General features: G+C 42.1%; 1 protein-coding gene across 4 annotated transcripts in view; it reads right to left on the minus strand.

Annotated features, from left to right (window-relative positions):
* ARHGAP6 (Rho GTPase activating protein 6) overlaps positions 1-21,736 on the minus strand; it is a 516,153-nt gene that overhangs the window by 37,017 nt on the left and 457,400 nt on the right. For all 4 annotated transcript variants that reach the window (XM_055121046.1, XM_055121047.1, XM_055121049.1 and 1 more), the window contains exons 4-8: positions 17,636-17,889; positions 15,306-15,501; positions 9,511-9,566; positions 5,447-5,597; positions 4,565-4,713 (exon numbers count right to left, since the gene is read on the minus strand). In XM_055121046.1, the coding sequence (XP_054977021.1) occupies positions 4,565-4,713; positions 5,447-5,597; positions 9,511-9,566; positions 15,306-15,501; positions 17,636-17,889 (806 nt within the window). The remainder of the gene's footprint in view (positions 1-4,564; positions 4,714-5,446; positions 5,598-9,510; positions 9,567-15,305; positions 15,502-17,635; positions 17,890-21,736) is intronic.

Below are 21,736 nucleotides of genomic sequence, written 5' to 3' on the forward strand. Positions count from 1 at the left end.
ATTTGCTCAAGCGGGCGCGCCAATAACATCTCCACTTGTCCCTGTCGCGAGCAAGTGCAGCCCAATGATACCTGCTCGCTCCAGGAACAGGAAGAGCCTCAAATCGTTCATTCAGAGATTTGACAAAGAAATCTGACCATCTAGTTGGTGGGCGGCCACGAGGTCTTCTGACGTCCCGTGGAATCCAGTCTGTAACAGCTCTAGTCCAGCAGTCGTCTCTGAATCGCATTACATGACCGGCCCATCTGATTTTTGATGCCTTAGCAAACGAGACAGCATCCCTGATTTTTGACCGTTGATGGAGGTCAGAGCTCCAAATTTTTTCTCTCACTTGAGTGAGACATGATATTCCCAGCATAGCTCTTTCAATTCCTCTCTGGGATACCCTAATAGCGTTCTCATCCTGTTTGCATAGGGCCCAGGTCTCTGAGGCATATGTTAGTGTAGAAAGAACGGTGGAATCGAACAGATGTGACCGGAGTCGGAGGTTCTTCATTCTCTTAACCACCTCTTCGATGCTCTTGAATGCATTCCACACTGCTCTCTTCCTCCTGCGCAGTTCTGGCACCAAGTCATTCCTCATGTTGATTGATCGACCCAGGTACACATGGCTGCTGCATTCGGAGATGTTTGTTCCATTGAGAGCAAATGGAGCATCAGGGACCAGTTCGTTTTTCATGAACATCGTCTTGTTGAGGTTCAGCTGCAATCTGACATTTCCACACTCGTGGTCGAAGTCGGTCAGCATTTGTGCCGCCTGGCTAATGTTTGGTGTTATGAGAACGATGTCATCAGCGAAGCGCAGGTGGTGTAATTGCCACCATCTATCTTCACTCCCATTCCTTCCCATTCCAGTCGTCGCATGATGTTCTCAAGGGCGGCGCTGAAGAGTTTTGGTGAAATGGTATCACCCTGCCCCACCCCTCTCTTTACATCAATGATCACTTCTTTGTAGAATGGTGAGATCCCGGTGGTGAATCTACAATACAGCTCTCGGAGGATTTTGATATACTGACTTTGAAAACCCTGTTTGGCCAGGGCTTCGATGACTGCCTCAGTCTCAACAGAATCGAAGGCCTTCTTTAAGTTGATGAATGTTAGATAGAGCGGTATCTTGAACTCTCGCGAAACTTCAATGAGTTTGGTCATTGTGTGGAAATGGTCTATCGTGCTGAATCCTCTTCAGAACCCGGCTTGCTCGCATGGTTTTCCTTCGTCTAGTGTTCTGCCTATTCTAATCAGGATGACACGAGTGAACAACTTGTAGACGACAGACAGCAGGCAGATTGGGCGATAGTTGCTGATGTCGTGGATGTCTCCCTTCTTGTACAACAGAACGGTCCTACTGGTTTTCCACTGGGATGGAACCTTGCATTCAGACAGGTAGCGTGTGAAGAGTTGGGCCAGTGTATTGATGAGTACTGGCGACAGGTTCTTCAGGTGTTTGCGTCTGACCTTGTCCGGACCAGGTGCTGTTCGCGTCTTTACCAGCGAAATGGCCTGTCGGATTTCAGAAGGGAGAACGTTGGGAATGACATATCCATCCTGCGGAATTTGGTATGTGGGCAGGTGGACATGGCTGTCAAAGAGATCCGAATAGAAGTCATGAATAATTTTCTCCATTGCCTTTCTGGAGGATGTGATAGATTTATCGGGATGTTGGAGGGCAGTCATCTTGGTCTTGTAGTTGGCGAAGGACAGCGAACGTTGCGAATACTTTTCCCGGCTTCTGCTGCACTGGCCAACACTGCTGCTCTTCTCTTTGAGGTCTTCTTTTATCACATCTCTGCACAGCTTTGTGAGCTCGGACATTAGTTTGTGGTTGCCTGAGGCTCGTGCCAAACCACGTTGACGAATGAGCTCGAGAGTTTTCGAAGACAGGCATCTGTTTGTGGCTTTCTCACTCTCGGCATTCTTTGCACAGACACGGAAGTGCTGAACCAATCGATCATATTGCTTGTCGATGTTGTCAAGGACGGCATCTTCCCACGTTGCTGCTCAGAGTACACTCATTTTTCCAGCACCGTGCAGGACCACTGAAGGCACTATTATTCCCTAACTTCAGATCAGGAAAGGTTTAGGAAGGTTAATAGGTTCATCGAAATCACATGGTCTTGTTTGTTTGTTTCTGGATCACACCCAGTGATACTTCTTATGGATTGCTCCTATTTGTGTACTCAAGGCTCACTCCTGGTGGTGCTCAGGGGACCATAAGTTCAGTCAGACAACTGGGTCAGTTGTGTGTACGTGAAGAGCCCTACGTGCTTTTATTTATCCAGCACGAAATTCATGGTCTTATAGAGCATTATAAAGCTTCCAAATGTTCTCAACCACGTGTGATTTTTGCCTCCACCAACCTGGGGTGATTTTGCTTTCTTCCCTCCACTCATACTCAGCAATGTTTTATGACACACTTGACAGTCACAACCGTGGGGCTGCAGCCGGCAACAGGGGAGCAGAAGCCAGATGTAATTGTAAGCACCACACAATTAGGACAATCCTCAACAAAGAATGACCTGGTTCCATAGAACAATCATGTGGAGGATGGGAAACTCTAAGCGTACCCAGTATATCTGCTCGCTCCAGGAACAGGAAGAGCCTCAAATTGTTCATTCAGAGATTTGACGAAGAAATCTTTAATTTCTCCTTTAGTACTTCTTTTGTTTGTTTGTTTGGGGGGCATATAGACCTGAGCTCAGGGGATACCTTTGGCTCTGAGTGCATGGGTCACTCATCTGCGATGGCAGGGATTAAGGCTGGATCAGCCGAATGTCTCTCTAGCACATATGTAATAGTTCTGCTCTTGGAAATTAGATTGGTTTAGGTCTGATGCACACGAAGACTTCATTAGTGACAAGAGGTACAGAGTTCCTGCCCAGAATCTTGTAAAATACACATGACTTGAACCACCATAAATGGGGGCTGCTTGAGTACGCTACTTAACCCTTCTGGCCCTCAGTGTTCACTTCTGAAGCAGGGGGTCAACGATAGCTCTCAGACTGTTAAGAGGTTATCTATAATATACTTAAGGTCCCAGCACATAGCCCACATGTGGCTTGAGGTGCACACATGGTAGCTAGCATTTCAGAAACTTCTTCCTTGGTATCTAAGACTATTTTACTATTTTCTCCTCTTTGCATTGTCAGTGGGGTCTTGCTTTAGTGTTTGGAACGAAAGAGTATATGAAACAGTTCTAAAAAGGCAAGAGTGAGTTCAACAGGAGGTTTTGCTTTCCTTAAGGTCTTACTCATCCCTTCAACCTGCCTTTCTCTTCACATAATACTTAGGAAACGTCACAGAAGCAGCTGATGTCTGGGGAACAGACAGGGCTCTGTCTTTACCCAATGATTAGGTAGGTGATTCTATAGCTTCTGTTCTAGTTATAGTCACTGGAGGCTGACACCCAGACAGGTAAAATCACTAGCTACCAATTATGAGAATTACAACATAGCCGTTCAACAGCTGAGTCTGCTGAAACAAGGTGTCAGTGACATATTATGAAACCTGGAGCCAGTAGAGGTTTCACTAATTATAGCTACTACAGAGACAAATGGCTACCTGGGGAAAGTTCCCTTCACACACTGATAGGGAGAGTGAGGAGAAGAAATGCAGAATTGCCTCCCCAGACACAAAGTGAAAAAAGTCACGCAGCACCATGACCTTTGGGAAGGAAATCTGACAAACACGGAATTTAATCCACACTACAGCTGAGTTCTGTTTAACAAGGATTTGGGAAATGCTTCTGTGGTTAAGTCAGTTTAGAATGAATGACTCTGGCCCCTTCTTATTGATTTACAAGGCATGTAAGCATATCAAAGGGCCTGAGATCTGGGGAGTCCCAGGTCAAAGAAGTTTGGCTTCAGGTATTAAAGAGAGAGAGGCAACTCTTGTGCAGGGGAAGATTAAGGAGCTTGCTTGCTGAAAGGTCACCTCAAATTGAGGCCAGCATCTCCTTTGTGTAAGAGTCAAACTGAAAAAACACCTTGAAGTATGTAAGTGTGACCAAAGAGAAGTAGGGCCCTAGACCTCAAATACGGGGTTACATGAGGACAGGGGTGGGGACCAGCTCCAACAAGCACTTCCCAGCAGGGCCTGCAGGACCTTGGGAAACGTGCAAGAGCTGACATGGATGGGCTGGAGCATGGGGCTGTGGCCAGCACGGTGGAACTTCCAGTTCTCTCGGCACTCAGAGGGGCCTACAGGAGAGAAAGGGCTTTGATAAGGGCAGATCATAAACGTGTATCCTAGGGCAGACAGAGGTTGTGGGAGAGATCACAGAAAGCAGCAGCTACACATCTGTTAAGCAGGCAGATGGGAGCCGTGCGGACAACGGTCTCCTGACCTCCAGTCCCCAGCTGCTTCATGACTCCAAGCAGCTTTATTGTCCCGAATTCAGGGATTGGAGTCAAGATCTCCCCACCAGTAACATGAGAGTCACGTTTGGCAGCACCCTTGGAAACCTCACCTTGCCATTGGGGAGATATTTGACCCCTTGGCAACTCAGCTCTTTCAAACAGGAAAAGGAAGAGTCAGCGCACGGGTGGCAGGGGAGGGGGCTGCGTACCTCTCGGCCATCTTTGTCCACGTGGTCTTCAGCGTTGTTGGCCACAATGGCCAGGAACTGGAGAAGGCGGTAAAGAGTATCGCAATTGCAGGCAGGAAGAAGGTAGATGAGAAGCTGCAGAGTGCCCAGCTGCTCCTCGTGCTCAAGCACTAAGAAAGCAAAAGGAGATGCCCCGAGTAAGTAAATGGGGGCACTTCCATCACCGTGGCCTACAGGAGAGGCTTCCTCTCGGCTGTCCATCAAGTCATCTTGCCGTGTGCGCCCGGCCTTGCAATTTAGCAGTAGAAAGAGCGACCGAAGCTGGGGAGAGGCAACCCCTAGAGAAAGTCTTATCCAAGACAGATAAGGACAATGAACTTCCCCCTCTTTCTCTTCCCTCCTTTCCCCAGTTTCACTAGACATTTACTTTTCGGACTGCAAATCCTCACAATGTCTAAGAAATGGTGCATGTGATGTGGATTCTCTCTGTGACCCTCTAAGCATCGTAACTTTGGAGGTAGAAGCATACGGAGATAGGGACAGCCTTGGTCCACCTCTCTCCTGCTTCCTCTTACTTTCCCATGGCACATGTATCTCAAGCCCTGCAGTAGCCACATAGAACGGCCCCACCCCACATAGTCAAAAACAACTTCTCCAAAGCATCATTAATTTTTAGCACATTCTATTCTCCTTGGGTCATATGAAAAGCACACCAGATTGTTCTCTATTCTTTCCTTGGTTTTGTCACAACTTTCTTTTTGCTATTTCTTCCCAGTTTGTCATCAGATAATTCACCCAACAGTTGCTCTTTCAAGACTGACACATAAGGACAAAAACTTATGAAGAAACACATGCAAGTCCACTGGCTGTCCTAGGAACACTGCAAATGGCTAGGTTACGCACAGACAACATTGATGAATGCAGTGTACAGCTCCCTGGTAAGAAGAGGATCTGGCATGTCCCGCAGAAACTCCTTCAGCAATGCAGCCACGTCATGGACACTATGCTCTTCGTCCAGAGTCACATCATCCCCACGGTCAAATTCTTCACGCAGCTGGAAGAGAAATGGTTCGATTGGTGATCTCGCAACACCATACCTATATGTTGTCCCAGCAAAAGCAGTGCTGGGATGTATATGTGTATATGCACCACTAAATATATATTCAAATGCATCATTAAATTAAGGGATGTTTGGCTTTACTGTTAATGGTATAAGCAGAAGGGCTCAATAAGGACATCCAGAAGGTTGGGAGGAAAAGCTAAGGGGTTAGGTCAATTATAAATGTGGGAGGGAAGAATTAATCTATTACACAACTCTTTTGTGTGCCAGCAATCCTACCATGTTGGAATTTTGACATTTCACAGAAATGCTCAGCAAGAAAGCAATTAATGAAATCAAAACTCTGATGGTGATGATGGCTTGAAAGATGACAGTGACTAAATAAAAGCTGCCTTTTCATTGTCAAAATGGCCTTATTAGCAATTCCCAGAGGAAATCTCTGCCTTCATCATTCTCCTAGGTGTATCAGTATTTGTAGCGGCAGAAAAACACAATAGGAAGAAGAGAGGGGAAATTCTGTACCCTACCTTCATCTTGATAGCTCACTTTCTCTTAGGCCCATTCTATAATGCCAAAACAATTACGTGTGTTGCTGAATATGCCCTAGGCAATAAACTTCTGGAAGAGTTTCTTTGTTCATCCTTAAACTTAGCAAAGATATATGGCTCATTGCGTGTGTGCCATGATTTTCTATATGTACTCAAAAGTCTCTATTTTGGGGGGCAAGGTTGGGCGGGACACATCCACTGTTGCTCAGGGCTGCCCCCTGGTGCTGCACTCAGGGATCACATCTGGCTTGCTTGGAGGACCATATGAGATGTCAGAGATCGAACCTGCGTTGGCTGCGTGCAAGGCAAGTGCTCTACCCACTGTACTAATAGTCCAGCCCTGCTACAGGTACTCCAAGTACTATGGTGAATAGAAGTAAAGTTCTTTTCCTCTCCTAGATTGCCTGCTGCTTAAAAGCAAAGTAATGAACTTGCAATTTATCAAACGATCAGCTCTTAATATTATGATAATTGTACTGGAGGGAATGGGCTGGAGCTATAGCACAGTGGGTAGGGCGTTTGCCTTGCATGCAGACGACCCAGGTACGATTCCTCCACCCCTCTCAGAGAGCCCAGCAAGCTATGGAGAGTATCTTGCCCCCATGGAAGAGCCTGGCAAGCTACCCAAGGTGTATTTGGTATGCCAAAAATAGTAACAAGAAGTCTCACAATGGAGACGTTACTGGTGCCTGCTCGAGCAAATCCATGAGCAATGGGTTGACAGTGACAGTGACTGGAGGAAATGTGTAAAGTACACTAATAGATAATATCACAAGATAAATTGGTGAGCTAGAATATACTTCAGACTTGAAATCGAAATTTCCACTAATTAAATTTGATTGGATAATCCTTAAATAAATCTCTGTACAAAGGTGTTCCTTTTGGAGAATGCAGATGTGATATTTCATTTCTGTCATACACTCCCTCTCCAGATGATGAGAATACCCGTTACAGTCCAGAAGTGCTCATCACTTCATGCCAGTGATTAAGGTGACATGTCTCAGGCAGCCAGAAGATCAAATACCCTGCTTGTGATCACTCAAACATGCCAGATTTCTTTTCTGAGCACACACACAGGATAGACAGTGGGAAGACTTCAGTATAAATTGTGTGAATTTCAGTCTAGTTAAACTGTGTGGTCTTGAGTTAAGTTTCTTAATCTCTCTACACATTGAAAGAGGTGGGTGACCCAGGGCATAAAAACACTCTCAAGGACCTATTCACACCATTAATCACTGCTGCACTCAGTACAATAGCTAAGATATGGAATCAACCTAGGTGTCCAACAGCAGAAGAATGCATTATGAAGAAGCAGACTATATACACAATGGAATAGTATGCAGCTACAAGGAACGATGAAATCATGCAATTTGCTGCAACCAAGTTGGATGTTATATTGGGTGAAGTAAGCCAAAAGAAGGAAAACCACAAGATGATATCACTTATCTGTGTTATATAGAATACTGGTTGATATTATATATATTGTAGTAAACTGGGAGTTCCTAGATCACCCTTAATTCCAGTCTTTAGAGAGAAGGACAGATAAGGAAAGAAATCAAGGGAAGAAGAAAATGGGAAATAATTGGGTTACAGGGGTCACAGCTTCAGTTATCTTGGCAATATGAGTAAGGAGCACTGTAGCCCTGTAGCACTGTTTTCCCGTTGTTCATTGATTTGCTCAAGCGGGCACCAGTAACTTCTCCATTGTGAGACTTGTTGTTACTGTTTTTGGCATACTGAATATGCCACAGGTAGTTTTCCAGGCTCTGCCATGTGGGCGGGATACTTTTGGTAGCTTGCTGGGCTCTTCGAGAGGGACGGAGGATGAATCCGGGTCTCCATGAGCAAGGCAAACACCCTACCCACTGTGCTATCGCTCCAGTCACAAGTAAGGGGCATAGCCATACACACACACACACCAAACACATTCTCAACAAAACTGAAAATACGAGATCTAAGCTGCAACTACTGGAACTCTGTAATGTCCCTATTAAGCTGACAGGAGGGGATGAGGGGGGTCGGGGGGAGGTTTCCTGTCTTTCTTGGTGGTGGAATATGTGCACTGGTGAAGGGATGGGTGTTCAAGCATTGTGTAACTGAGACTTAAGCCTGAAAGCTTTGTAACTTTCCACATTAAAAAAAAAGAGTAGGTGGTGAGGAGGGAAAATGGAAATACTGGTGGAGAAGACTCTGGTGGTGGGATTGGTGTTGAAATATTATATGGATAAACCTAAACCATTAATACCTTTGTAAAGCACAATTCTTTAATTAAAAAGATTTAAAAATTTTTAACAAAGAAAGAAGTGAGTGAACTGGGGACTCTCACAGCAGGTATGTGGATCAAGGAGATAATGTTTATGAGAATACTTTGGAACCTCGCACAGGTGAAAAGTGATAGACATGCTACTGTACAATCTTCTTCAAGTCCTAAGATGTGATGATTCCCATCTTAGATGTGGTTCAATAGTCTCTTGTGTGACTATTAAAAACAAAAACCAAGCAACCATATAAACAGAAAACATACTTCTTTTGAAAGCCCCCTTTATCTTGACAAAATGGGACATATGAGGGGCATTTATTTTAGTTAGTTTCAATGATATGAACAAGTATGATTTCTTTAGCTTTATCCAACCAACAATTATATTCATTTGTCTTCATTTTGGAGTTTTTGAGTTTGTTACTTCCTTCTGTTCCAACCAACAGAGAGAAAGTAACATTTTTTCCCTTCAGCGAACAAATGAATTCTTTTCTCAAAGGATGGTTTGCCTGTTATGAAGCCATCACTAACACAAATACCAGCCTGATCACAGGACCCTATTCCTAAGGGCCAATATGTAACTTCTATTGCAAGAAGATTGCACAGTGCTGAAGGAAACCAAGGGGCACAGTCGACACTAAAAGATGAACTGGGTATCATAGTTCCTGAAACTTACTGTGGATTAGTGATCTAAGGCTATTAGCATAGTGCTCTCCTATGAAGAGTATTAATGACCTTATTCATACCAATTTTAGTAAATATGGGTGCCTTACAATTGCTTTTGATCTACTCTCACTTACTGATGAGGTCTGCTCTTACTCTCTGCTTTGGCAGCTTCAATAATATGTCTAGATATTAGTTTCCTTTGGCTCTGTGTGATCTGGACATGTCCAGACATTTTGCTTTTCAGTGCTTAATCTGAACTCTATCACAACTGTTCTGATTTCTACATTGTTGCCTCTTGGGATTCAATTGTACTCCCATTGGTTGGACAGTACAGAATAGATATCAAAAAGGCATTGGGATAAGCTTGAACTTTTCACAGGGTAATGCAATTGGAAGTCAAAAGCAATGTACTAAATAATCTTCACTTTTCACTTACTTGTCTCACTCTCTTCTTTGAGCTTCCAACTCGAAATATTCCCACTGTCTGGAGACCTGCAAATAAGCAAACAAAATTAGCAATTCTATTTTATGACTTCAAACTAGTATAAATCAAACAGAAATCGAACACAGTTCCTTCACTGTACTGAAACATGTAGGGCAATAGGACCCAACAGTGTACAATAATTCTCACTTATCTTACAAGTATATTCACCAGGTATTTAAAGGTTAACCCTAAATGTGTCATGAACACTTTATGTCGAACAAATTTTTTTGACTTTGGGCCACACCTGGAAGTACTCAGGGGTTATTTCTGGCTCTGTACTCAGGAATTAATCCTGGTAGTGGGGACCATATGGAATGCTGGGGATTGAACCCAGATCAGCCTGTATGCAAGGCAAATGTCCTACTCACTGGATTATCTCTCCAGTCCTTCTGGAAAACATTTCTGATGAAAAAGTTTTCATATAAAAGAATGAACTTATACACTTTTTTCAGGGAGGTGCAGTTTTGGATCAAACCCTGTACTTCTCAGGAGTTACTCCCAGCTCTGTGCTCAGGGATCACTCCTGTTGGTGTTTGGGGGACCATATGCAGGACAGTCAATCGAATTAGAATTGGCTACAAGCAAGGCAATTGCCTTAAACTCTGAACAATCTTGTGGGGCCTTACTTACACACCTTTCCTACTTAAAAAGTACTGCAAAATTTCTTCATTATTCAGAATAATTACTTAAATATGAATTTTATATAAAAGTTTAATTCCTTAGTGATTTTTAAAGAGCTATTTCTTATTCTACTGATCATAATTAAAATGGACTTCTTAAAGAAAATACATAAATTCAGAAAATGTAAAACACACTTTTAAAATGCCTGTAGAGAAATCATTAATAGTATTAGTACAATGGTTCATATTTAGCTAGCCTTTGCTCTAAGAAAAATATTTTTCATATGCAATTACAATGTATATGTACAGGTAAAGAGTCAGGAAAGAGAGAGTATAATGTTATGTCTTTCACTCGATACTATGTCTCGATTTTTTTATGCATCTACACATTCCTTACAAATGTCATTTAAAATGGAGGTAGGACCAGGGAAATGCTTTGCAATGCAGGAGGCCCAGTTTCAATCTCTTGTACAAACTGGCCCCTGAACACTACTGGGAATGACCTCTGAGCACACAGCTGGCACCAGATCCTGAGCACCTCAGATATGGCCCTTAAAGAAAAGGACAGAAACTATTGCACAGATGTGCCACAATTCACTTCATATTTCCTCTTCGAATGGCATATAGACACCTTTCAGCACACATACATTTATTTTTTTTTACTATAAACAAGCCTGTTTTGAACAACTACTTAAGTCAAAGTTGATATTTTGATTTCCTTCGAATCATGCCCTAGTGAGATTATAGGATCAAAGCATAAAAAATCAAGTGGGATTAAGGGATCAATGCATAAAAAAACTACCCTGTCCCAAATGTCAGTAGTATTATGGTTGAGGTCTCTTAAAATAAAAAGTAGGTCTTTTCAAATAAACTGTCACACATGAGAAACTTTGACAACAGTTCCTTATATCATTAAAATTCCAGTCTACATTCACACAAAAGCTACAAACTAGGGTATGTCGCGATGCCTTTTAGGATGTAAAATTCCTTGCTCGGTTTATATTTTTTTCTTTGCACTTATTTTGCTAAAGAGATGGTGCTGTTTTCTCACTGGAGATTTCCTCACAGTCTGGATTGGGGCATGCCAACTCAGGCAACATTAATATGGTCCTGTCTCCTCCTTGTCTACTGTAAAGAGATCTTTAGAATCAGAGGTTCCTCTGATTCAGATTTGATGTAGGGGGCAGGAGTACTTCCTGAGCATTGAGAACAGAAATCTGAATGGCTCTCCCTTCCCTATGCGAGGCATTAATCATTGCCACCAAAGATAAGCAGCTACATTTATTCTTAAAGTAGTGGTTCATTTTCTCTTCACTTGTATAATTAGCTATGAAGGTGAGGGTAGACTCGAGCTTCCTGAGGCCATTCCAAAACCACATGAAGAGGCAAGCCAGCTGACAGACTCAGGCACTCAAGACCTCACTGGAATCCTGCATCCAGCTGTGCCTGAATCAGATACTGCACACAGACTCCCAGCTTGCAAATAGGACTTGGTGGGGAACACTGTTTACTGAGCCTTATCTGGGTGCCCCTCTCTTGCCACTGAAAGAATACTGATTACCCTAACATATAATCAAGTAGGGAAGAATTTAATCTTTATGACTTGATGTCTTTGCATCCTAAGGTCATGTTTTATATCTCATGATAGACCCTGAATTGTTTTACTTTTATAATGCTTGTTTCTTCTCCTATATAAAAAATAGTTTTCTGTCATGTATGATATTATGATCTTGCTGTTATTATGTATTAAGTGTAAGACTTTTCAAGCTGCTTTCCCAGAGTCTTTTAGTGAGAAAAGGTCACACTCCCTAAATATACAGTTTATTCATTCTCATCATTTAGTGTTATCCCAAAGTTCCAAACTAATTTTAAAGAATTACAAAGAGAGGTACTAACCATGATGCAGATTTGTACAAGTTGGTTTTGGGGTTTTTGGGCTTTTGTTTCGTGTATATTTCTGAGATGTTCATACCCTCTGTGTTGTTGCCAGGTACTTCTCTGCCTTCTGACTGAGTTACCTCCTCCCCCACCAAACTGATTGCCTTTATCTCTCTGGGAGCTTGAAAACAAGCCAATAATCAAGCCACTTCGAGTCAAATATGGAATTATATTTCTTCCCCTGAAAAATGGGTGTAAGTATCCACCTCAAAAGTTATGCAATGATTCAATGAATTCACTTGTCTAAAATACCTCAAATCATATTTTGGCATTTACTGTTGACTGCATGTAGGGAAGAGTTGTTGACTGAAAGGAAAGAGTCATCGGGCAAAATAGAAAACTTTATTACAAGATTAGGTACTAGCGATTTTCATTTTGGCTACTTTTTTTTTCATCCTCTGCTGGTTCTCTGTAAAAGGGGTATCGCATAAGGGCCTTCTTTATTTGCCTCAATTCTCTCAGCCTGTTCAGAAATGCTTGTTTTTATGGCATTGTTTCCCCAATTATAGTCATTTTCCACTAGGAAAAAATAACAGTGATTAAAACTAATTAAGGAGCAATTGTTATAATTCCTATTTATCTCAATTGATTGTAGTCTATTTATGTTTTAAAAAATTAATTCATTTTTTGGTAACAGCATATGACAACCTCTGACAGTCGATGGTGTCCTCTGCCATACAGCATTTTCCTGGAAAAGAAGATTCAGCGATGCTGACTTGAGAGAGTCACTGATAAAAACAGGTGTCCATCAAGATAGATGGAGATTTGGCAAACAAATGTGATTTTGCTATGTCTTGCCCCAGAAATCGACGAGATCACCTTTTTGTCCTCATCAGACACTGAAACGGAAAGAAGCCCCAGAGTTCCTGAATCCCAGGCTCAGAGAAATCAAATAAGGAGGGCCCGACCCATTCCAGCTTAAATCTCAGAGACAGAAGAGAAATGGACTGTCTGTTGTATCGCCTGGTTTGGTTTAGTTTAAGTGTGGGAAATTGAGGCTGCCGAAAAAATTTTAACCTAATAGTATAGAAAGCATCAGGGTGGCATATACAAATCGGGATGGAGTCAAGATAACTGACCAGGACTGCTTTTGGAGAGAGAAGGAAAAAAAAAACACATTTGACAAACGGTCATAAGGTTAAATCCAGTGAATCAAACTTTCTGTCTGTTTCTTTCAGACTTTGAAAACTGGAGAGTAAAGTCATGAAAATTTCTGTTTGAAGCTTGCTCTGTTTGCATCCATTGAAAGAAGGTATCTGTTGAAATGTGAACAAGTCTCTTTTTATTTCCTGGAGCCCTTTGCTCAAAAACACCATGGAAACTCAGAAGAGAATTAAGGACCTGAAAGAAGGCTCAGGTTATTGTCTTTCCACTTGCTGGACTGCACTTGAACTGTGGCACAACAGGAAGCCAATTACCCTGTTTTAAGTAAGCTTAAAAGAGTAATGTTGTTTCAAAAAAATTTTATTTTTAATTTTTTAAAAAAGTGAGCTACTGAGCTAGTGAGCTTCATTTCACAAAAGCACGGGTTCTTCTCACCACCAGGCACTTGACTTTTGCACAATTGTCGTAAAAGTTTAAATTTCTTTAAACTGCTGACATTTGACTTCTAAATTCTTTATAGCAAAAAGGACAATTAGAATAGTATGCCTGCCTTTCTCTGCATAGAGAAATTTAGGATGATTTTACATCGTCACAGAATTTGACTCTGCAGCTGCTAAGCTATGTTTAAATGATTTTTTTCAAATAATATATTGCGTATCTTCACTGTGTCAACTCTGATATTAAGTGCTGGGAATTTAAAATGGGTAGAACATTTTCCTTGACTGGAAGATGTTCTACCCATTTTATTTTATTATTATTATTATTATTATTATTATTATTTGTTTTTTGGATCACACCCGGCGATGCACAGGGGTTACTCCTGGCTCTGCACTCAGGAGTTACTCCTGGCGGTGCTCAGGGGACCATATGGAATGCTGGGATTTGAACCCGGGTCGGCTGCGTGCAAGGCAAATGCCCTACCCACTGTGCTATCACTCCAGCCCCTGTTCTACCCATTTTAAATTCCCAGCACTTAATATCATACACATACATACACACGTGCATATTAAACAAATAACTTCAAAACATTCATTTTATTATGTTCTCCAGATGTTATCTAGTGATTTCCATAGGCAATGCACTGGTTCTCACATGCCATTTAATAATTTATGAAAAATCTCACTTTTATTAGATGGAAATGGATGAGAATCTTAATAATAATTTATTTCTTTAATAGCCTCAGAATTTTCTTTGCATTTTATTTCCTCTTAATTACAATGAGCATATTAGAGAGAAAGAAATTTATAAACTCTGCTCATGCCCATAAAATGCCTTTTAAAAATACAGCAAACAAATTTAGACTTGGACAAGAGCTTGAGGAGCCAAAAGTTCAAATTTGCCCCCACAAAAGCTCTTATTTGTTTATTTTTGTTTGAGGTCACACCCAGCAGTGCTCGGGACTAACTCTTGGCTCTGTGCTCCAGGATCCCTTTCGGCAGGGCTCAGGGAACTGTACTGAGCTCTGAGGATCGAAGTCTGCTCAACTGTATGTAAGGCAAGCACTCTCTCCGGCTCCCAGAGAAAAACGTTTAAGGACATATAGATCAGATTGAAGTGAGCATATGAACTGGAACTGCATGGCCAAGAGGGTCATATTGGAGAAACTTTAAGTGACCGACCAGCTTTCTACAAAATAAAGAAACCAATTCTGGAAGATTGTGTATTTTCTCTTCACTTAAGGAATGGGTTTCATTTTTTTAAAAGTTGAACCCCTTTTTCTCAAGAGAGCCTTCTGAATGTATAAAAAAGATCAAAGTGGCTTTTTCCTTTAAAGGGGGATATAGAGAAAGACCCAGTCTAATAGACTTGACTTTTCCTTGAATTGCTTGGCCACCAGCATCACTTCTGAGGACTCGGGCTGAGCAGTGATTATGCCATTAAGTTGATTACACAGCCCTCCCACAATCTTGTTTAGCCCAGTCATCACTCAAGCCAACACTTATATCTATAAACTTACATTCACAAAGGAAATTTCATTTTAAAGTCTGATCAAATGACCCCAGAATCAAAATTGAGTGCGTAAATAAAAGATGCTTCGATACATAAAATCTTAGTACTTTCTCACTGACAGGCACGTCTGCTTACCATATTTTTCAAGATGGAGACAGCAGCTGTCCACCAGCCTGGGGACCTGTCTGTAGATAGGATTCAGACTCAGTTTCTTATCTCGGGCTTTTTCTTTTTTACTATGAGCGTCAGCAGGCAGAGAGAGTTGCAAAGCTTCTAGCAGTCGAGAATGATTGTCATCAAGATCTGTGATAGAATCCACTGACATTGCACCCTGCAAATTACACAGACATGAAGAAAGCGTGCAGATGGAGAAAGGAAAAACAGCTTTCTCTAGATGCTATCCAATAAGTCATTTAGCCTCTAACTCTTATCTCACTTGCAACAATACTGCTTGATTTGTGCTCTTTGTATATTAAAAGGAAAAAAGAAAACAAATATCTCTTAACAAAGTTAGGAAACCTCAGCAACATAGGGTAAGGTTATTTATGGTAGTTACAATTTCAACAATAGACAACATTTTCCAAATGGAGATGGCAAACATATCATTAAAATATTTGGACAACCACTTCTTTTCTTGAAAAAAAAATCACATACTCAATGAATGAGGTAAAAGTCAGAGAAGTCTTGTGAAGACCAAAAAAAAAAAAGTCTAGGAAACCGATTTTAAAATAGGAGGATCTATAAAACAATTTTAGTTTGGTTTCCCCTGGCAGTGGCACAAAGGATTTTATTAGAGAAATGTTCCCAGGAGACACTGTTAAGTGGATGGAAGTGGGATAGGGATGGGCAATGGGAAGGAAGATACCTTATGAAAAAGAGCAGCACCAACCTTGAACTTCTGCACCCTAGTCACCTGGAGGGCCTCAAGAGACAGTTTCAATCAAATGTCTCGAACTTTCCCTGTTCAGCTGAGAGAGAATTCACACACACACACACAACACTCTCTCTCTCTCACTCTCTCTCTCTCTCTCTCTCTCTCTCTCTCTCTCTCTCTCAAGAGGCATTGATTCTGCTTGGGATCTGGAGGTGAAGCTAGTGCCTCAATACTTGCAGCTTCACATCTACATAGGTGGGCGCGTCTGTCTAGCAGACAACATCACAGTAAAAAGAAGAGTGCTGGCTGGTGGCAGGAGGGGTAGTATAGAAGGAATAAGGAAGGCTGCAGAAAGGGGGAGGGCACCAATCTGTCACTCATCCTGTAAGGAGGCATAGAGAAAGTTGACTGCTAGAGTCACAGCAAGGCCTGGTGTAGGTTAGGGGATTTGGGTGGCCCATTGCCTGGATCCTAGACTTCTAGACAGCTCAAATGTGGAGAGTTTGGGTGTTTAGGTCAAATGGATTTATATATATATGTATAGTCTAAGCAACAGCAATAAGACTAGAAAAATTTTCCATTGTTGAAGTTCCAGTGTTCCATAAATGTGATAATTTCTTCATTTCTAAAATACAGTTGTAGCTTTAAGAGACATCAATGGCTCAGGACTCCCTCTACCGTGTCCTGACTGTTTGAGGCTGGTTGAGAAACATAGAATTGATGGACGAAGTACCTGGAGTTTAAATGAAGGCAGTAGCCAACAGCTGGAGGTGATGAAGTCATGGAGCCTTGGTGACAGGCAAAGGAAAAATGCTCTGCCCGTGGCTTAGGCAACTTCAGAGATGTTTATCAATGGACTCCATCACACATAAGCCAGTTTGCCTGAAAACAGCTTCTCTGCCTTAAATCTGCATTGTAAAATGCCAAATAATAGCACAATTCCTAAAATAGTGTGTTCATGTAATAATGTAATTATGTAATGTATTGTTGCATTATTGCCAAATAATTTGCCAAATGCCAAATAATAGCACAATTCCTAAAATAGTGTGTTCATGTAATAATGTAATAATGTAATGTATTGTTACATTATTGATTTGAAATGTACATTATCATATGGGGTGGGTGGTAGTTTTACTGATAAGTAAAAAAATCATCTAGTTCATGAAAACCAGCAGCGTCTTTGCTTGATCAGGCAAAGTTCCCAGATTAAACATGAAGAAAGTACCAAGAGCACTGGCCCTGCCCTCAAGCCTCGCAGTGTCCTGGAAGATAAGACAAAGTGTGATGTGGTAACACAACAGAAGATCATAATAAAGCAGGATCAGTGGAGGTGTTGCCCCATGTTCTAATGCCATGGGGTAAATTGATAATCATAAAGGGGGCCCTAAAGCTTTGAAAGGCACTGATGGTATGCCTGGTGCCATATAGCCAGAGCAAAGGTTCCTGAATTGCTGATTTGCTGCATGGGTTTGTTTACAGATACTTATAACTAAATACATTTCTGGTTTCCATATGCGCAAGCACCAAAGAATAAGCTTGTGATTCTTCACTTATCTAAGTACTGGTGTCAGAGGAAATATGGCCAACTCACCCGTCTCTTGACCCGAGCCGGTTCCGGGGTGTTTGGAGATATTAACTCATTTGGTGTTTCTGAAGTGGAGCTGAGAGATGAGTTACTGCTTGAGAGATCTCGGTTTTGCTTTCGATTTCCAAATGGAGTGAGAGTAGCCCCATATTCGGACCCCTCCTTCTGCTCATCTTTCTGCATGTCCTGTCTGAGTTTGTAGGCCCGGTCATTCGCAATGACCTGGGATAAGGGCATTCCAAAGGCTTGTGGGATGAATTCTGCAATAAAAAAATAAACAATTATGTTCACAAAAAGTCCAGACTATGAAGATTTCAACCATATTTCCAACTTCAGGACAGACATATTCAAATGCCTGTTTTCTAGAGAAATAGCATCAATCAAAACAGAGATGATTTCTGTATTTGTCAGAGTAACCAAAGTTTCTATTTCAATAAAAATTAGCTAGTATGGCCAGATATTACCACCCAGCTTGCAAAAACAAACAAACAAGCAAACATAAAACCAAGTATATATAAAAATATCATAAAGTTGAAAAAGACAAATCTCTAAGTACTTCTCCAGGCATCCCGGTTATATATATCGGGAGAACTGACTTTATATTGAAATGTGTCCTTTGACGGCAAAATGTAGATGATTCTTTTATTCTTATGTGCACCCAGTTTTAGAGGGTATTGATTTTCAAAATATGTGCCATGAAACTCCAAATCTTACAAGGCATGAGACTGTGTTTACCCATTTGTTCAACAGACGTTTACTGAATTCCTACAGAGTGTCAGGACCAGCTAAGCGATGGTGAGTGAAAAGTTATGAAAGCTCCGATGCTTGCTCTTGAGGGGTTCAGAGTGTGGGATGGGGAGGGTAGTGTAGAAACAGACATACAAAGAACATAGCAGTGTCTATCACATGCTGTAGGACAAAGATAGGAGACTGGAGTTCAGTGAAGGTTGCATCTGAGGTTGCCTTTCAAAGAGGCAGCATGTAGAATGAATAATAACTCGGGACAAGAAGCAACACTTTGGAAAGATGTTGGCACTCTCCCCATCGTGTTCTTTGCTCTCACATGCTATTTTCTTTTTTTTTTTGCTTTTTGGGTCACACCCAGCAATGCACAGGGGTCACTCCTGGCTCATGCACTCAGGAATCACCCCTGGCGGTGCTCAGGGGACCATATGGGATGCTGGGATTTGGACCCGGGTCGGCCGCGTGCAAGGCAAACACCCTACCCGCTGTGCTATCACTCCAGCCCCTCACATGCTATTTTCTTTTTTTTAATAATTTATTTATTTTTAATTAGAGAATCACCATGAGGGTACGGTTACAGATTTATACACTTTTGTGCTTATACTTCCCTCATACAAAGTTCGGGAACCCATCCCTTCACCAGTGCCCATTCTCCACCACCCGTAAACCCACCGTCCCTCCCACCCTCCCCAATCCCATCTCCCCCCCACCCCACCCTGCCACTGTGGCAGGGCATTCCCTTCTGTTCTCTCTCTCTAATTAGCTGTTCACATGCTATTTTCAATTGGTAGTTTGGGCTTTCGCTCTCATGATAGATCCTCAAGCATGTCTGCAGAAGTAAGCTCTTACCATTAATACTCAGGGAAGGGCCCAGGATACAATCAATTAAACCCTGCCGTCAGAATAATTTGGGGAAAAGAGCAGACGGTAGAAGCCTTTAGCTTTACTTGGATATACACATAAAGTGGCTTTCTGGATTGCTTTAGGAAATCCGTTTGTATTCCACATATATCATAAACACACCAGTCCATGGGGTCAGGCATTGTACTGATAATATCTAAGAGTCAGGCTGAAAATCACTAATGGTTAAATGAGTTATTTCTTTTAGATTCCAAATTTGAAAATTGGGAGCCTCGACTTATCCCTTGTTTTTATAACCCCAGTGCATAAAACCAGAAGGGAAAACAACTCTAAGATTGTTTGTTCTTCTTGAGAGAAAAAAATCTAACATTAAATCAGGTGGAAAGAGGCCATACAAGTTTTTCCTACTTGATCCATGGCAACATTTTTAACATCCCTGGCTTGATGGCCAAGTCAACATTAAGAGAAGAGATAATACTGGAAGAGTCTGCAGCATTTCAGGATTTTCAAAGGATGTTTAAATTCTCTAGTAAAATAACAGTTGGTGCTTGATAAAATAAAAAAAAATAGGAATTTCTCTGTTGAACAATCAAGAGGGACAGAGTAGTAAGAGCCCATCTGAAACTTGCTTCTGATAAAAGGCCATTTCCACTACCCACAAAGCAAGAAGCCAATGGGGGAGAGTACCAGCCTCTGGCCGTGCACCCCAGGGGTTGTTATTTGAATCAGCAGTGTCACAGCTGTAGGAAAATTCAAAGGATCTGACTTCAAAAAGGTTGGGGAAAGTCTAGAAACATGTGAAGACCAAGGCTGACAGCTATGCGGGATATACAAAAACTTTGGGGGGATTATAATAGCAAAAGGGACATTGACAAATATATCAGGTGGTACATGTCTGGTTGTGTCACATTTGAGGTGGGGACTCTGGATTTCTGCCTTAGCAGTATTTTTTCCATATAAGGAAAACCAACCAGACTTGGTTGTGACATTTTTAATATCCCTGGAAAAAAAAAGAAGAAAAATGATGCCCTTTGGAATCTGTCATTTTTAATACTGAAAAGTCTGACACTGTACTGTAAATGTGAAATGCTTGAATACAAATGAATTAGGTGGAGTACATGGAGTCATTCTCCCTCAATTTTGATTTATTTGTTATTCTCATTGAAGAGATGGAGGCACCTAAAAGAGATTTTTCCTTTCTCTTCAATAGGCTTTTTTTGCTGGTTGCCTGTATTTCTGCTCTCTGGGATATGATTTGGGTGGAGTCTCTGGAGTTTCTTGTTGCTTCTCCTAGGGCTCTCATCAGGTCTAGAAAGGAGAGCTCGCTGTGCCCCCAAACTTCTGTGCTGGTCTATGCCCCGATATTTGAGGCAGTACACCTGCAAGATCATTGCTTTGCAAAATGTAGCTAGTGTGAAATTGAGGACTCACTCCAAGATTATTGAGTAAAACCTTGTGAAGCAGTGGGCTCACATACTTATCTATAGTTTCCAAGCTTTTCTGATAGGGTTAAAAAGAACTCTAGAGGGGCTGGAGTAATAGCATAGCGGGTAGGGTGTTTGCCTTGCACGCGGCCGACCCGGGTTCAAATCCCAGCATCCCATAGGGTCCCCTGAGCACTGCCAGGAGTAATTCCTGAGTGCAGAGCCAGGAGTAACCCCTGTGCATCACCAGGTGTGACCCCCCAAAAACAACAACAACAAAAAGAACTCTAGAGATTTTTTGTGAACAAATGACATTGATAATAGGAATTTTGATCCTAAGGACATCAGCCAAGACTATCCTCTGCTTGGGGCAGAAACAACATGCATGGTGTTCTCTTTGGTGGGGCTTCTTCTCCAGAAGATCACTGCAATGGTTGGCCTCATACCATCCACTCTACTGACCCCCCCACCCTGTCCCCCGCTACCATGGGATCAAGGAGTGACATCCATCTGTTTTGCACCCTACTACAACTTCCAGATCATCACTGTGCCATGGAGTGACAGAAACCTGCTGGGCTCAGAGCCAGTGTCTGGACACTGAGACCAGGACCTGAGCTTAGATTCCCATTACAAGTTGTGGCCTTGCTTTTCTTGAAGCACCTCTTGCAGCAGCCACTTAGAAAGGACACTGGGAAATGTTGGCGACTGCACCTCGGTGACTTCTAAGTACTAAGTGCTTGCTACCCTGTTCTCCATCCACTACTCCCTAGTAAGTGGGGGCAGAGGTGTACCCTTCCCCTGGCTCATTTTGACCACCATTTTCTGAGCTCTGGAAGTAATGCAACTTGCGAATTGACTTTTTTCATGTGAGCGGACTGAAATGGGACCCTCAGTTGAAACAGTCTTGACAGTTTACTTCTCTAGAGGGAGAGCTCAGCGGCCAAAGGAGTCATCTGGCAATCTCACATGGCCAGCCACAATGCCTCAACACATCACTTCTTCTGAATGTACTCCTCTCCTCGGGCATTCTTCTGCATGCCATTTTCTCCCCTCACTCCCTCAGTTCCATCCTTGACCC

The sequence above is a fragment of the Sorex araneus genome, chromosome X (genome assembly GCF_027595985.1).
Source record: "Sorex araneus isolate mSorAra2 chromosome X, mSorAra2.pri, whole genome shotgun sequence".
Classification (NCBI taxonomy): Eukaryota; Metazoa; Chordata; class Mammalia; order Eulipotyphla; family Soricidae; genus Sorex; species Sorex araneus.